At 35.5% G+C, this 16,534-nt stretch overlaps 2 protein-coding genes across 3 annotated transcripts; both read right to left on the bottom strand.

Moving 5' to 3' along the window:
• Positions 1 to 1,027: 1,027 nt before the first annotated feature.
• LOC104244578 (pentatricopeptide repeat-containing protein At5g03800) lies at positions 1,028 to 4,024 on the bottom strand. Its single transcript, XM_009800033.2, has one exon. The coding sequence runs from the start codon at positions 3,873 to 3,875 to the stop codon at positions 1,203 to 1,205; it is 2,673 nt and encodes an 890-aa protein (XP_009798335.1). The 5' UTR covers positions 3,876 to 4,024; the 3' UTR covers positions 1,028 to 1,202.
• A 758-nt stretch (positions 4,025 to 4,782) lies between these two features.
• LOC104244586 (probable serine/threonine-protein kinase At1g54610) lies at positions 4,783 to 12,250 on the bottom strand. 2 transcript variants are annotated; one of them, XM_009800048.2, is made up of 8 exons: positions 12,104 to 12,250; positions 11,013 to 11,506; positions 10,637 to 10,921; positions 10,208 to 10,525; positions 8,707 to 8,934; positions 6,999 to 7,099; positions 5,911 to 6,025; positions 4,783 to 5,411 (listed from the first exon to the last, which is right to left on the bottom strand). In XM_009800048.2, the coding sequence occupies exons 2-8, from the start codon at positions 11,415 to 11,417 to the stop codon at positions 5,124 to 5,126; spliced, it is 1,740 nt and encodes a 579-aa protein (XP_009798350.1). In that variant the 5' UTR covers positions 11,418 to 11,506; positions 12,104 to 12,250; the 3' UTR covers positions 4,783 to 5,123. The 2 variants fall into 2 exon arrangements, with proteins under 2 accessions (XP_009798350.1, XP_009798347.1); XM_009800045.2 differs by lacking the exon at positions 12,104 to 12,250 and adding an exon at positions 11,876 to 11,984.
• Positions 12,251 to 16,534: the final 4,284 nt, after the last annotated feature.

Below are 16,534 nucleotides of genomic sequence, written 5' to 3'. Positions count from 1 at the left end.
TTTTTAATTTTCTGTTTTTTTTTTCTGCACCACTCCCCCCGCGCGCAAAACCCCCCTCCCCTCAGAAAAAATCTCCCCTCAAAAAAAAATCCTTTTTTTTGTATTTTCACTTTTCTATTACTTTTTTTAAAAAAAATTAATTTTCTGTTTTCTATCTTTTTTCGTTTTTTTGCATCACCCACCCGCCCCTACCCCCACTCCCCAAAAAAAAAATCTCAACTTACACATTTTAAGGTAAAAGGCTTTTTTTATGCAAGATGAGCATGGTTCTAAAACATGGGTCAAGTTGGGCGGGTTGGGTTATGACCCATTGTTTAGCCCATCTTGACCCAGCCCATCTTAACCCAAGTACACTTTGGGCTGGGTTGGGCAATGATCCATTTATTGACCTAACCCATATTAGACCCGCCCAAATTCAGCCCAACTCGCCAATTTGCCACCCCTAGACTTTGACCCAAGATAGAGTATACGGAGAAGATGATTGTTGATTTGTAACAATAGCTACATGTATGAGCAAGCTCCAGAATCTACAGGCCATCTTTTATTACAATGCAGACAAGCATGGCAGATTTGGACTCTGTTCCCCAACCTTTTTTGGTGTGCAGTGGGTGATGCCATGTACTTTATTGGAGAATCTACATTCTACTCGGCAGGGAAGGACAGAATAATAAAGAAGCTCAGACTCCTGAGGAATATGGACAGTTTGCATGGAGAAAATCACATCACATATATTTTCAGGGCAAATCAACTGTAATTTTTTGTTTAAATCAAGGTGGTGTCAGTTTTTGAGTTTTTGGTGTAAACAGAAGACTGAAATATGTACCTGATTTAGGATCGACGTTAGAAATATTGAACTCCTGGCTGGATGACGGGAGCTAAATCATTGTACTTCAACATAAATATTTAGCACCTCATTGGCAATATAATCAATGAATTATCTTACTTATCAACAAAATCCTTTAGCATTCAAAAGCAAGAATGTAATGATATCAGAGAGGACGATGCTAAGTCGTATGCTTTTCTCAAACTTTCTAGACAAAGAAAAGTATTTTTGCTAAACTGATTTATCAAAAGTTCTTTACATGGTGTAAATACATTCTTATTGTTGTATATCTAACAACAGGTTTAAAAATCTTACCAACAAAAACCTGAAATCAACAATCAAAACTACAGCTAGAATTATCAAAATATCTAATTTTTCATCACCAATTATCCCTGCAGGAGCATTTACCATTTACAAAATGATGAAAACCTGAAGCATCTCTTATGTGTATATCTCTCTTGGTGACAACTGAAACATATTTGAAGAATGTATGGCAATCGCCACAGAGATGCACGTTCTTCATAACACGAACGGGTTTCCCAGGTCTCGTCATAAGAAGCCCAAAGGTTACAGCTAGTTTTGAACTGTGGTAGAACAAGAAGTCTTTCTTTTGATGCTCCTCTACTTCGTGAAGTACAAAACTTGTGTCAGGTACATATCCAGCTTTCAGACACTCCGGAATGAGTATTTGTAAGCCACTGTATATGTCTTTTGACTGTGAATGCAATTTGTCTCTAGCAAAAAAGGAGTGAACCTTGTCGCCAAGTACGATCCAACTGCGTCCTGGTATTTTTCGAAAACCCTTCTCCCTCATCTCCGCCCTAACAAGTTCTGAACACTGCCATCTTCCAGATGCTGAGTAAAGATTTGACTTTAGTATGAACGTAGAAGGATCCTGTGGCGCAATAGATAGTATTTCCTTCATTGCCCTTTTACCAATGATAGCATTCACACTTATCCTACAACCTTCAAGCAAAGCATGCCAAACAGAAGCCGTTGGTTCAAATGGCATTGCACTAATTATCTGTTCTGCTTCTTCAAGCAGACCCCAATTGCCTAAGACACCTACAAAGCCTGCATAATGTTCCGAGGTGGGTTTTACGTTATATGAGGATTGCATTGAGGAAAAGAACTTTTGGCAACAATCAACTAAATTACTAGAAGTGTGTCTATAAGCTGATATCACAAGGACACAGGTAATAGAATCTGGTTTTACTCCTAAGTTTTCCATCTTCGCCCACATATTCAATGCCGCATCCCCCTGCCTATGAAGGACATAGCAAGTCAACAAACCATTCCATGATACTAAATCATGTGTAGGCATAGCCTCAAAGGCCTTAATTGCACTTTGCATCTCATCACACTTAGAGTACATGCTGATCATGGCATTCCCAACACCGGTATCAGACATTAAACCATGTTTCAAGGCATAGCAATGGATTTGTTCCCCTAACTTTAGAATCCCTAATGTTCCACAAACACCAAGAATAGTGGCTAATGCAACTTCATCAACAACCAGTGATTCTTCTGAATGCCTGACCAAGAAAAGAGAAATAGCTTCTTCTGGATGTCCATCTCTAGCATATGCACACATCATTGATGTCAATGCAACTGAATTATCATGGTCAAGTGGCAGCTGATGAAATATCTTTTTGGCATCATCCATTCTCTCACACCGCGTGCACATATCAAGCAATGCCGTCTCAATACGATCATTTGATTCTAAACCAAGCTTGAGGATAAATGCATGAATCTGTTCGCTTATCTTCCTTTCTGTCATCGACCCACTAGCATTAAGAACACTGGTCAACGTAAAATCAGTCAATTCCATCCCTCCCTCCAACATTTGACAAAATAACCCCAGTGCCTTAAACCCTTCATGATTTTGAGTAAATCCAGCCAAAAGAGCATTATAAGAAACACAGTTCCTCTCAGGCATACTGTTAAAAATCTCCATCGCAAAATCAACATAACCAAATTCCATATACGCCACAATCATTTCAGTCCAACTAAAGACATCCTTCACAGGCATCCTCTCAAACACATCCACTACATTTTTCAAGGTTCCACACTTGGTGTAAAAGCCTATAAGTGCATTATTCACACTTAAATTACCATGTAATCCACTTTTAAGAGCATGTGCGTGTAGTTCTTGCCCTTCTCTGACAGCCAAACAGCGGGAAGATGCAGCCAAAAGCGTCGAAAGAGTAAAATGATCAACTATTAAGCAATCATTTCTCCTCAATTCACGGTACATTTCAAATGCTCTTTCATACATGCACTCTTCAACCATACACGAAATCGTAGTGTTCCACGAAACAATGTCCTTTTGTGGCATATCATTAAACAAAAGAATCACAGATTCCAGTAAACCACACTTACTATACAATCCCATAAGTGCATTAACAACATAAGTATAACTCAAATACCCTAATTTGACAACAAGACCATGTACTTGACGACCTAACTCAAGATTCAACGAACGAATACAAGCAGTCAAAATAGCAACAAATGTATATTCATTTGGTTCAATACCTAAGTCCCTCATTTCAAGAAACAGCTCAAAGGCTTCTCTTTGACGATTCGACTTAGCAAAAGCCGATATAATTGCTGTATACGACACAACATCAGGGCTCAAAAGCGAATCGAATACTTTCTCAGCAAGATTCAAGTGACCAAGCTTGAGATAAGCTGCAATTAAAGCATTTTTCAAATAAACATCCTCTTCTTCAAGTTTGAGAATTGAAGAGTGAATAATCTTTGCGAGTTCAACATCACCACACCGAACAGAAATACGAAGCAAATTGGCATAATCAATCCTAGTAGTGTCAGCACCTACTGTGACAAAAGAGTCCTTAAAATGCTGAGGGATCAAAAGGGGTTGAAAAGGACGAGATTTTGAAGGGTATTGAAGGAAAAAGGAAGGTTTTTGCTTATATTTGGTTTTCTTGGCAGTTGCTAGGCTTGAAGTGGAACGAAGGTTAAAGGGTCGAGTAGGAGGGAGAAGGGAGAGAGGGATAGAGATGGTGGGGCTGTGGATAACGGCAGCCATGAAAGAAGAAAGGCGCCAAGCATAGTCAAGGAGCTGGAATCGCTAAGCTAAGTTTGGTGTGAAGTGTATTTCCACTGTGTTTTTTTGGGGGGTTTATGGCTATCCAAGAATTGGGATCCATGTTTTTTTCAGAAGGGTTTATCTTTGTTTTCTCAGTATCTTCAAAAGTGAGAAGCTTAACTGTCGGATAAAGTTTTGTAAAGGATCTTGAAAGTTGTGGGAATTCCATTTTGCCCCTAAAGGTTTTGAATGTTGAGAATTATTCCCCTAGAAGTTACTATATCCTTCAAAATAATCGTATACAATTTGAATAGAAGAAAATAATCTTATAAATATCTCATAAATAATATTGTAATCTTAACATAAAGATTTCTTAAAATGAATTATATAAAAAAATTGTAACGGATCATATCCACATAACACATTCAAATTGTCTATCTTAACTTGCATAGGTATAAGAAAAAATATTTGCTAGAATGCACTCCGCGCCTAATTGATGTTTAACTCAGGAGCATTTTCCAATATTTTCTGTAGATATGAAAGGTGAGCTCAATTAGATCACTTTACAATATGTGCAGGTAAATGTACAATTTCCAATTATCTATTTGGAGCTCCAATTACCGTTCAAGGCGGAACCATCATTGTGTTTATGTGCTATAATATCCTAAACGAGATCAGAGACACTTGTAAATTACCTCGAATAGAAAATAATTTACGAATTTTCCTGTAGCCATTAGTGCAAACTGTTTTCAACTTCGTGCTGGCTGTAGTTGCAGGATAAAACCAACATCACCAGAAGTTTAATGCCCAGATCTATAAACATAGGAGTTTCCCTTTTCAACAACAAAGAACATGGAAAATTGTACAGAATGTCCAGGATTTGGGTAAAGGAGACATGCAACTGGACTGCGGTCAGATAGTAAAATTTTCCACTAACTGCAAAAGTAAAAAATCCCATCACAAAGAATTAACTCGGGAAATACTAATATACATGTAACTGGGGAGCTTCTCGCCACCACAACAAATGGAGCAGTTAAAAACCAGAAAGATCCTTCTATATTTGGAAAATGGAAAGGAAAACAATGTTTCAGCTCTGGACATACTATAAACCCTTCCCTGGAAGGTGCATAATCACAAAATGCTTCAAAGTGTTGCCATGGCCAAGCCCCACTTTAGTTATCTCCAGAATAGGCCATAGAAACACTCGTCTGAAGCCCGATCTGCTGCTACAGAAAATGCTGTTGCTTCTCATCTTTTCCTTGTCAAATACTTTTTGGCTTCCCTGGCATCACCTGCAGTATGCTTCTTCCGCCTTCCACCAGCTGAAGCAGGCTCTACTAAAGGCCCCGACCAATTCTGTACAGGTTCTTTTGAATATGTGAATGAGGTCGAACTGAATGGCACATCAGGAGGGACAAGGGCAGGATCAATGTGATGTGAAGCACCCAATGGAACACCAAGTCCTCCATCCTGGTGTGGTGGGGGAAACTTCTCACTCTTGCTCTTTGCATTTGCATGTGTGATTAGGCGCCGCCGCTGCAATGTAAACAGATTGCCAAAATACCAGTTGAAGAAAATCAATGGAACAAAAAATAGAAGTTATGCAGTAGTCATGTACATGCAAATTATAAGTTATATGGTGGACTATAAACCACTGAAACTTGGCAAATAGAAGGCATGTATACCAAATAAAAAAAAGGCTAATGACGTCAAAAAAGTGCCAAGCCTGAAACTTGCCAAAGTAGAACGAACAAAAGGAACAATCACTTCAAACAAGTTGCCCAAGAAGCATAACAGAAAAAACTGATGACTACTGACAATTCCACTAGAGACTGGCAAATCATATTTCCAGAACAACTACTTTTTCAAATCTGCTTAATTGACAGTTAATATGAAAACTTGGTTCAATCTTTTCAAATTTTCACGGTGATGAAAGGAACAAAACAAATGATAATGAAGTAACGAACATGGTAAATAAAAAAACAAGTTTGTAACTGAACCACAACAAAGCAGGAGACTTGTCATAGAGACATACATCAATATTAGCTTGAAGTTCAGCATTGGCATCTGGAGCAGGGCCAGCACGGGCCCGTTCACGATGGCGTACTCTCTTAGTACCATCTCCCTGAGCTTTGTTAGCAGCTCTTAGCCTGCACAACAAGATGAAATGAGCAGCTATACCACATTTGTCACCTCTTCACAAGCATTGAACAGAACCCAGAGGAATGGATATTACAAATAGTTATTTCCAATCAGGATGAGAGAATGAAATTAAAATATCAATTGCATCCATACATTATCGAAGTTTAACTGTTAAATACAATGGGAGAAGAATGAGATCTTGAAAGATCAATTGCATCCGAGCATAGTACAATTAACAAGAAAAGCAGCATTGCCAAATTGACAAGCCAACTATTAAGTCCAGTACTCCACAAAATAATGATAAAAAGGTATAAAAGGTCGACAGCAATTCTAGTTCATGGTCAAAATAATGGCTTGATTAACAGAACGCTGGTTTTTGTGATGAAATGTTGAATTAGAGGTTTTAAACTATAGGGCACGCCTAGTTGATTAAGATAATCTAGAGGGGTACTTAATGTAATTGAGCTTAATACTCCCTCCGCTTCAATTTATGTGTCTTTACTTTCTTTTAGTTTGTCCCAAAAAGAATGCCTCTTTCTATATCTAGTAAATTTGCAATTCCAACATCCCCATTTTACCCTTAATGACACTCTTTTATAGATATGATATGACATATATAAGATCACAAGATTCAAAAGGTATTTTTGGTATGTTATACCCACCTTTAGTTCAAAACCAAAAGATTCAAAGTCTTCTTTACATTCTTAAACTTCTTGACCAGTCAAACTAAGACACACAAAATGAAGAGTGAGTACTGAGTATACGTAATGGCAGAAAGAAATTCTCCAAGTGATTTGTGCTGTAGGAGATCTACAAGCATGGAGAGCTCACACGCATAAACCGGAAAGGGGACTATGAAAAACTATGAAAGCAGGCCCACACGCATTATGTAGCATTCTATCAACATTAAAGAGCTTGCAGGAAAAGTGAGGAAGGCAAACAGATGCCTGATTCACACTACACAAGTAAAAAAGTGCTGACCGTCTAGCTTCATCATCCCGCCGTTTGGCATCCATTTCTTTGGTCGGAGGATACTTTGGAAGACTAGATGGATCACAAGCATATGGCTCTGTATTGAAGAACTGCAGAAACAGAATGCCATTAACCATATAGAAGGCAACATCAGGAAAATACAAGTGAGAAAACTTAACCCAAAATGAGATGTTCAGGGAACAAAACAGAATATCACAAAAAAACACATGCTAAACCAAAACACCTGGAAATAGAATTTGAGGCAGTGCTGCACCAAAAAGGGATAATAGGAGGACAAGTAGTTAAACTAGTTCGCCGCCATACTTGTCCCCCTCCTCTATGTCAAAGGAACCAAACATTAAGGATTTTCAAAGTCAGTTCACTAACACTCCCTTCATCCAAATTTGCTTAAGGGTCAATTTGACCAATTTAAGAGCTAAATCAGATGACATTAGATTATCTTTTAAAATTATAACTTTAGATTGTTGGAGTCGTGATTAAGTAAATAAAAGTGTGCTCTCTCTAACCGCTTAAGCTTTTAGATGAGATGATCACACAACTTTAATATGGTTTCAAAGCAGGCAAAGGTCCTGGATTCGAGTCCCACCACCCTTTAACAAAAAGAATTACCATGTGCTTGGCCCATGGGAAAGAGTAAAGCCCGCATGTGAAGGAGTGTGTTGAAGACATAATTACATAAATATAAGTGTGCTCTCTCTAACTGGTTAAGGTTTTAGATGAGATTGTCACACAACTTCAATATAGATAATCAAAAACTAAATAAGCGGCTGCATAAATTGCAAGTTTCCTCATATCAGCAGGGTAGAATACATCTTAAAATGTCTGTCAAAGTTCACTTAGTTATGACTCTTTGCAGGCTAAAAGTGGAATTTTTTGGTATAAGGAGAGTGATCAAGATTGTCTTTTCTTTGAATAGCCTGCAGCAGCAAAATGTGAAATTACTTACTGCAGACATTCACTAACCTTTTAGTAAGGTGCAGACATTCATTAACCTTTTGCATAAGGTGCAGACATTCATGCTTATTGAGTTATCTTGACCAGAGATCCTAAATTAAACATCACAAGTAGCAATAATCTGCCAGCAGCAGATTAAGTACTGAAGTCCCAAAACATTGATTAATTGCTAAAAATATTCACAAGAGAACCTGAACTTAAAACATCACAAGTTAGCAGACAAATTTGCCACGAACTGTAGTAAAAGTACGCAACCACTAACAGAACTGCAAAAGCAGAGCTGAGAGTAGTCTTATTATCAAAACATATTACATGGGCTGAATTCCATAATAACAAATGTCAGACTATTGACAATTTCTCTTTTACATCCACAACTACAAACTACAAGACCTCCTAATTGAAAAAGCACACTGATGGAGCACAGATCCATCTAATCTACTTTATTTCTATGTCACAGAAAGCACAATTTTCATGCGAGCATACCAGGTCAAACAAATGGGAATCTCTTCTGCCACTCAAGCTATACTAAGTAACTCTTCACTAACTGCATATGCATACCTCAGTAGTTATCACACAATAAGGCTCTAAAACGTACTCACAATCTCTCTAATTAGTGATGCCAAGACATTAGCATAACAAAAGGCATACTGTAGATTTCTATCAGCAACAGATACTTGTTGGTGAGAGGAGAACCAAGACAACTTAGTATAACAAACACTCTGGAAACAGAAAAGCTACTCACTTCACTTTGTAATGCATCAGTTGCCGTCTTGCGCTCAGCTGGATCAATTGCAAGTAATGTATCAATTAGCGGAAGTGAAGACTGAGGAAAATCTTTAAAAGTCTCCCTAATGCATCGTTTGTAGGGTTCTCGGGGCTTGAATAGTGTTGCATTCGGCAACTTAGACTTCTTCCAGTACTCCTCCGACGGCGAGCCACATAGTTTATATATCTTATGCAGTTGTTCTACCTTAGTAACATAAGATATTGTTGTTAATAACTCATGCAGGAAAATGGAAACAGATCTGTGTTCATACACATTCCAAACAAGCTTAAATAAGAAGACATTTTAACGTGACAATTAGTATGTCCGTCACAGAAATTCTATATTGTGTGGCCTTAAAATATAAAAATAAATGCTAATTAGAACAATCTGCCAGACCCGGCACTCCTGATTCAAAATAATCCCTACAAAAGACAGTTTAGAACTACGGATGACAAAAACAACATCAATTTAAAGCTAAATGCAAGTTTTCCGCAGTTTTCTTTCAATTTTAAAACGACACAACGGGCAAATGTCATCTTTATAAATGATGTTAGGTTATTAGGCAGTAAGAGCAAGAAAAACCACTGTTTAGCCACAGGAGTAAGAAGATACTACTTATATTCAACTTCCAAACTTAGCAATTCCTGTCAAGATGATATGCACTCAGCCTAATTACTAATGGGGAGGAACCCAGAAACTCTTATACAAATTGAGAGCATAGCTTCAAAGATAGTCAACAGTTAAAAAGACTCATTTTTTCCATAAGCAAATAGATCATCCTAGTCTATTTCACTGAATTTTGTATGTTGATGCCATGGGCCTTGTAATAGCAATGGATCATCCTAGTTCAAACTTTGGATCGCCCATTTTGGGATTAGCCTCTACAATCTGACCATTCATATATGCAGCAACAGGAAAATGCATACAAGTGCTCAGCAACAGCAAGAGAGAGAGAGAGAGAGAGAGAGAGAGAGGGAAATCAAGTTCAGTTATTTGTCTTCTAACAACAGATACAGGAGATAGAATGTAACTATTTACTCCCAAACAAAAGGGGAACAAAGCTCAAGAAACAACTGGACTGATTCCAAGATTTCTCTATAATTCCTAGGGATCCTTTAGATTAGAGAGATGTCCTTAAATGAAAATTACCAGTGAAGGAGCTCGATTTAGTTAAACTCTATTTTCAATACAATATATCAAGTTGTTATTTAGAGTCACCTAGCGTAATTTTCACTCCTCGAGCTAAGTTCCAGAAAGGAAAAAATCAACAAAGCAAATATTTCTCCATCAGCTAGCGGAACAGCTAAGCCATTAGGACTCTTTAAGTTAAAATTAATAAAGGAAACATATTACTCCCCCAAAGGAAAGGAAAAAAGGAAAAACAATACAGTCGATGCATAAAAAAGCATCATATTAACACAAAGGATTAACAAGAAGAAGATTGAACAAATAAATATATCAAGAAAAGAGGAAGTACCTCAGTTCGACCCGGCATAATAGGTTTTCCAGCCAATAACTCAGCTAAGATGCAACCTGCACTCCATAAATCAATGCCTACACTATAATCAGTAGCACCTAGAAGCAGCTCTGGTGGTCTATACCACAAAGTAACCACTCGACTAGTCATAGGATGCTTATGCCGAGGATCAAAAATAGTAGCCAATCCAAAATCAGCAATTCTGAGAATGCCGGAATTGTCAAGAAGAAGATTTGACCCCTTAATATCACGATGAAGCACATGACGATTATGACAATGCTCAAGGCCAGATAATAGCTGTTGCATGTAGCATTTAACCTGCAACGGGGGAACAATAATCAGCTAACTCTAACTACAACTGAGATAGAGATTGTCTAACTCACACCCCTCATTCTTCAAAGCAGAGCTACTACAGTGCAGCACCCTAACCTGTGCTTCTGTAAACTTGATCTCTGGACTTGCAGCAAGCCCAGCCAAATCATGCTCCATGTACTCAAATACCAGGTATAAACTACATGACATTCTTGAAGTAACCAAACCTTCCAATTTGATTACATTGGGATGATCTAGTCGTCGCAAAATGATAATTTCTCTAGCCATGAATCTCACACTCTCAGGTTCTAGATTGTCAAAACGCACTTTCTTCAGAGCAACAATTTTACCAGTTATGGTGTCTCTCGCTTTGTAAACGTTACTGTATGTCCCTTGGCCAATCTATTAAGAACAGAAAGAAAGAAAGAAACATAGGATGTTAACATCAACAAGAATAGAAATGTATATACACAAAAACCAATCTGAAAGCTACCTTATCAATTTTCTCAAAAGTGTCAGCACGTCGAGGGAGCCAACCATCAATTGCTTCCCCAACATGAGCAGAAAGCCAGGATGGCCATCCAGCAGCAACCTGCTCCCCATGTTTATGCTTAGGTGGATTACTTAATCTTGGATCAGGCTTCGACCTTCTCCTTTCTTTCCTAGGTTTTCCGTCATGTTCCGCCTTGTCCTCCTTCTTAGTTACATCACCTTCATTGGCTTCCACAGCTTCATTATCAACAGTTACATTTTCCGCCCCCTTGACCTCTAAAGTTTCAGTAGATTCAGCAGTACTAATGCTCTTACTCTTCTTCTCATAATTCACACCTTCCCTCTTCTCCTCCCTGCCGTTGTGTACTAAGCCTGATGAAACCTCCCGACCCAGAACACACCCCATCTTTCAAGTCTACACTTCATAACTCAACATTCTCACTGAGTAATCAACCAATTTCCCCAAATCAGCTCAAAGTCTACAACTTTAACCACCTAAAATAGCAATACGAGAGTACATCATTAAATTGGCCAAACAAGGAAAAGGAGTAAATAATTAAATTGCCTAAAGAAAAGAGAAAACAGAAAATCATTAAATTGGCACAGGAAAAAAAAGGAAATGAGCAAATCATTAAATTAACAGTAGTTGAACTGCCTAATTAACATCACAAGAAGAATCCAAAGAAACAATTGCTGAATACCAGGCAAAGTTAGGTGAATTTTTCCGGGGTGTGGTCAATTGGACAGAACAATCACAGATTCAAGCATAATCACCAAATAATAACAAAAACTCATAACAGCAAACTCAACAACTTATATGAATCAACGATCAGCAAAAGCACAAAAATAATCCTTTTTACTTACTTGCACTGATCACACAATTTCAGATTCACAGTGAAACCCAAAAATCAATCTTTTTACCTAACCCAAAACAGAACCACAGTAGAGCAGCAAAAATACAGCTAATAAAACGATAAAACCCTAATATCCAAAATTGATATAACTGCAACCCACGTCCACAAGCATGAAAATGACAGTCTTTAAGCAAGTGAAAGTGAAATAAAGTCAAAAAAAGGGGTAAGTGGAATTTACTTGCTGGGGTTGATCGAATCTGAGCCAAAAAGAAAGAGGAGAGAGAGAGAGAGAGGGGTATGTGGTGTCTGTAGTCTTCAACGTTTCTATGCTGTAAGACAAGAAAAGAGTATAATCATAAAAGAATCAATTGGACAACTAATCTTTCAGTATTTTGGACTACAAATTATATACTATATATAAATATAGAAAGAGATGGGGTGGGTGAGTGGGGTGAGAGCACCAATAACATGGATAAAATTTTCAGAAATATTTTTCCTCTATAGTAAGTTATGTAATATTGTTTGACTTGCACGGAGTTTAGAAGAAAAAAAAAATTAAACTTATGATCTTAAAAACTTAAAGTATAGAAGTTTTTGTGGGAATGTAAATTTATTTGGTTGATTGTAAAATGAGTAAAATAAAAAAGTTAAATTAATTTTAAATATATAAATAATTTTTTAAATACATGTATTAGGAGATTGTGTCATATAAATTGAAACGAAAAAGGTGAATTGTGTAAACTGTCTCATTTAAAAAACTTAAATATTAGAAAGGGAACACTTTGATTTAGTTAATTATGTATTAACAGGTAGTATGTCGTTGCTTAGTTAGAATACCCCAAACAATATTATTTGAACACTTGGTTATAAAAGAATTTTGAAGAAAGTCAAGCAAGAGCGGCTGAGGCGATCAGAGAACGAATAGAAAATGAGAATGCAGGATCAAAAAGAGAAAAAAAGGGGATGAGAAAAGGCAAAGATAGAGGTAAAATTTCACCTTCGAGATTTCGATTAATTGAATCTCTCGTCGCTGCTTTTACTAAAGCTAGCTCCCCTTTATCGTCCTTTTTTATTTTTTAGTTGCGACTTCCTCCGTATACACCATTCTTTTTTGTGGGTGGTTGTGCTGTAATAAAAAAGATACCAATTCTTTTAACGTTGTCTCTTTTTTTTTGCAAGTTAATTATTTTGATTCTTTTAGTGTGGGCTAAGACTTCTTTTTTTTACGAGCCTTAAAATCAAATTAGTAGGCTTTAAGATGAATATTGATGACTTTAGTGGAAGTCAAACAATGGACCGTGGGACATAGAGAGAAGACAGAAGACTGAGAGGAGGGTCTTTTTGGAATCACGGGCGAGATTTTCTCCAACAAAATGGAATTCTTTTCTTTAGTACACAAAAGTAGTCATAAATCATAATTAGATGAAATAATAATTCATCATTCCATTTGTTCAAAAGCCTAATTTCACTTTTAAAAGAGATTGAACTTGCAACTGTACTGAAGTGGGGTAAGACCTTTTGCAATGTCAGAAATAGTTTTACCCATTGCCATTTTTATTCTAATAAGGCATATAATCATTAATTATTCTTTTAAAGATTAAATAAGAATATTTTGGTCAAACATCCTTTATAATTAATACTACTAAATAAATTTGTTAAGTGGAAAGTGTGAAGTTATAAAAAAAAGTATTATAGTGATAGTTAAGCTATGTAGATCAGTTTTGTAATATCATTTAATTTAGATTAATTCAGTTGTCTTAGTGGATACAGTGGGTTTTTATTTCATACTTACATACATGTAAATAATATCTAAATATTCAATTTTATAACACCTTACGATTCTTTATTCTCTTCTTTTATTATTTTCCTTTAAAACTAGAATTGTCATTATATTTTGTAAGAGATGAAATTTGTTTTGGCAAATGTTAGATTAAAACAAATTAAGAGAAATTTTACTTTGAAAATGTCATTAGAAGAAACAGATTTCTAAAACCAATAACGAAACTGAAAATAGAGAAGAGTTACATTTTGAACAAAATTATAGACAAGGGCGGCTCTAGGGTAAGGCAAGGAAGCCCTTGCCTTAGGCCTCCAAATATTTAAGACCCCAAAAATATGAAGCACTATTATATTATTATATAATATATACTTATAATTTATATTTATATAATATTTAATAAAAAATTCAAAATTTTAATAATTTTTAAAAAAATTGGTAGGGGTAGGATTGAGTGAGTTAATAAAAAAAATCTTTCACTAAATTAATAATATATTTATCTTCTCGTCAATTCTATTTTTATTCCTCTATTTATAATCTTTTTTCATATTATCTCACGATTTTACTTTCTAAATTTAACTCAAATTCTCTAGATTAACTATTCCTTTTTGTCACGTGTGATTGATCTACACACAGAAAGCAAGTTCTTTTGTGTCTCGTCTTTTTTAACTAAGAAATCCACGAGACAAATGTCGCAAGGTTAAAAACATGATGGATAATAGGTTCACCCGTTTATCATTTTCACCTAAAGGAAGAAATTCAATGTCATATGACGTTCACCTAACCCATACATCATGAGTTACGCTCTCACCACTAGATCAACATTATTTAGTTTTTTTTTGTGTCTCAATATTGTATGGATTTTAAAAAAGAAGTTTCAGGGTCTTTTTAATATATTCTGGTTTTAGGCCACCATTTATGTTGAGTCGCCCTTCACTGATGATCAACAATTATTTACAGACTATTGCCCCACTATGAACGTATTTTTCTACTAGTTTCATTCACATTTGGTAACTGAATGACACACTCACTGTCTTTAATGTTCTTGTCGTTGTTATCTTGTCTTAATTGAAACTCTACAAACTTGATTGAGAATATAAGGGGTGGGCAAGTTGCTCTAGTTGGAGACTAGTAAAGCCTTGATTTTGGTCCCCAAAATTTATAATAATGGATTTTATAATTTTAATTCAAACTAGACAATATTAATGTTTGTAGAAGAAATAAGTACAAAAAAATGTAAAAAAAGAAAGAAAGATGTCTTTAACAGTGAAAATATTTTTAAAACTCTGAGTTAAACTACTTAAATCTTTATATTAGTAAATATATTTTTTACAATAATATTAAAGGTACCATATTGCAAATATATATCTAACATCTCATTTATTTAAATTACCCTTTTTTAATATAAATAATAACATCACTATATGAAGATAAAAACTTTATATCATTTAAGAATATATACTATAAATAACAAGTATTATAAAAAAGGCAAAATTAATTTTTTTGCATATATGTGTGTATATGTACTAATATAAAAGTATAAGGCCTCTTATTATAATTTGGTTGTAGACCACTGCTTTTATGAAGCCGCCCTTGATTATAGATATTGAACTAGATCCACGTTTATTAAATCCCTCTCACGTATTTTCTAATGAATATATAAATTTCTGAGTAGTGAAGTGTTTCTTGCCCTTAAATTTCTATTTAAGATAAAGAAATCTAGTTTCTGAAATCGCATGGCAAATGAATACGAAATAGAAAAATATCACCATTTTCTTTCTCACGCTGCTCACCCTCTTTCTATTTTTTAAGAATACAACAAAAGCAATTATAAATAAATTGTTTTTGTTGAACACAAGTCCTCATATCTATTATTTTTATATTTTTGTATGTATTATACTTCTATTTGTTTGTCGTGAAAAAACAAATTAATATTTTAATCTTATTCTTCTTTCTTGTAATTGTATTGGTGGTGAAAAAGCGTTACACTTGGAGTATTAGACTGTTGACATGGCATGACACGTGGGATAATGATATAGCGACACATGGCTATTTTAATTGTCAAGGAAGAGAAGGCACGGGAAAAAATACCCACGAGACATTACCTGGCCTAACAGTTGGCAAGGAATAAATGAGGACAAAAATGAATAAATAATAAAAAGAAGGAAAGATACATGAACCAGAAGAAAATAAGGAAGGGGAATCGAAACAGATATGAGGCATTTGTAGCAATAAATACGTCAGTTATAGATATCCGAGATTATGGGCAATCAATATCATTAATGCCATCTGTAAGTTCTCGAGCAAACTCAATGCTATATCATCACTGTTTAACCAAAAATATGTCTTTTGATCAAAATCTAATTTTAGAAAGAAAAAAAAATGGATTACTGATAATCAAGTTTTACTTCACTTTCTCGATGATATCAAAGGACAATAATAAGAACAACTAAGGAAATTCTTGATAGATAAATTGCAAAGTCAAGGTAGAGAATTTCGAGAAAGCGGAAAGTAAAGAGTATATTTCAATATTGTCTCAGATCTGTCTCTAAAAATAGAATTATGTGCCCTTATATAGGAATATACATTAGTAACGTTTTTCCCACATAATTTGGGTTCATAAATGACATAATTACATTGAGAATTACCCTAATTTCTTTTGAAAACACTACTCAAGTGATGCAAGAATTAAAGCTTATCAGAGTTTTTTTTCCCTTTTTCTTGTCTTTTGTCTTCTCTTTCATGATACAAACAATAGTAAAGTATAAAAATTATGTCTAGCGATAAATATAGCTTAAATATAGTAATTTTATTTTGTCTCATGATGTTACCTTGAGGTAGAGTATTGCGATTTAAGATTGATTTTAGAGAAAACGGCAAATTACGCACATC

This window comes from Nicotiana sylvestris, chromosome 1 (assembly GCF_000393655.2).
Source record: "Nicotiana sylvestris chromosome 1, ASM39365v2, whole genome shotgun sequence".
In the NCBI taxonomy this organism is placed as follows: Eukaryota; Viridiplantae; Streptophyta; class Magnoliopsida; order Solanales; family Solanaceae; genus Nicotiana; species Nicotiana sylvestris.
The sequence above is the reverse complement of the archived record's forward strand: the minus strand, read 5'-3'. Positions and strand labels throughout refer to the sequence as shown.

What these genes read in the sequence shown, in the direction of transcription:
- LOC104244578 (XM_009800033.2), bottom strand. Translation starts at nt 3,875, where the DNA reads ATGGCTGCCGTTATCCACAGCCCCACCATCTCTATCCCTCTCTCCCTT.
- LOC104244586 (XM_009800048.2), bottom strand. Translation starts at nt 11,417, where the DNA reads ATGGGGTGTGTTCTGGGTCGGGAGGTTTCATCAGGCTTAGTACACAAC. An exon ending in CTTTTGAGAAAATTGATAAG is followed by an intron (nt 10,922 to 11,012) that starts GTAGCTTTCAGA and finishes TGTTCTTAATAG; the next exon opens with ATTGGCCAAGGGACATACAG. An exon ending in TTATGCCGGGTCGAACTGAG is followed by an intron (nt 8,935 to 10,207) that starts GTACTTCCTCTT and finishes TATGTTACTAAG; the next exon opens with GTAGAACAACTGCATAAGAT.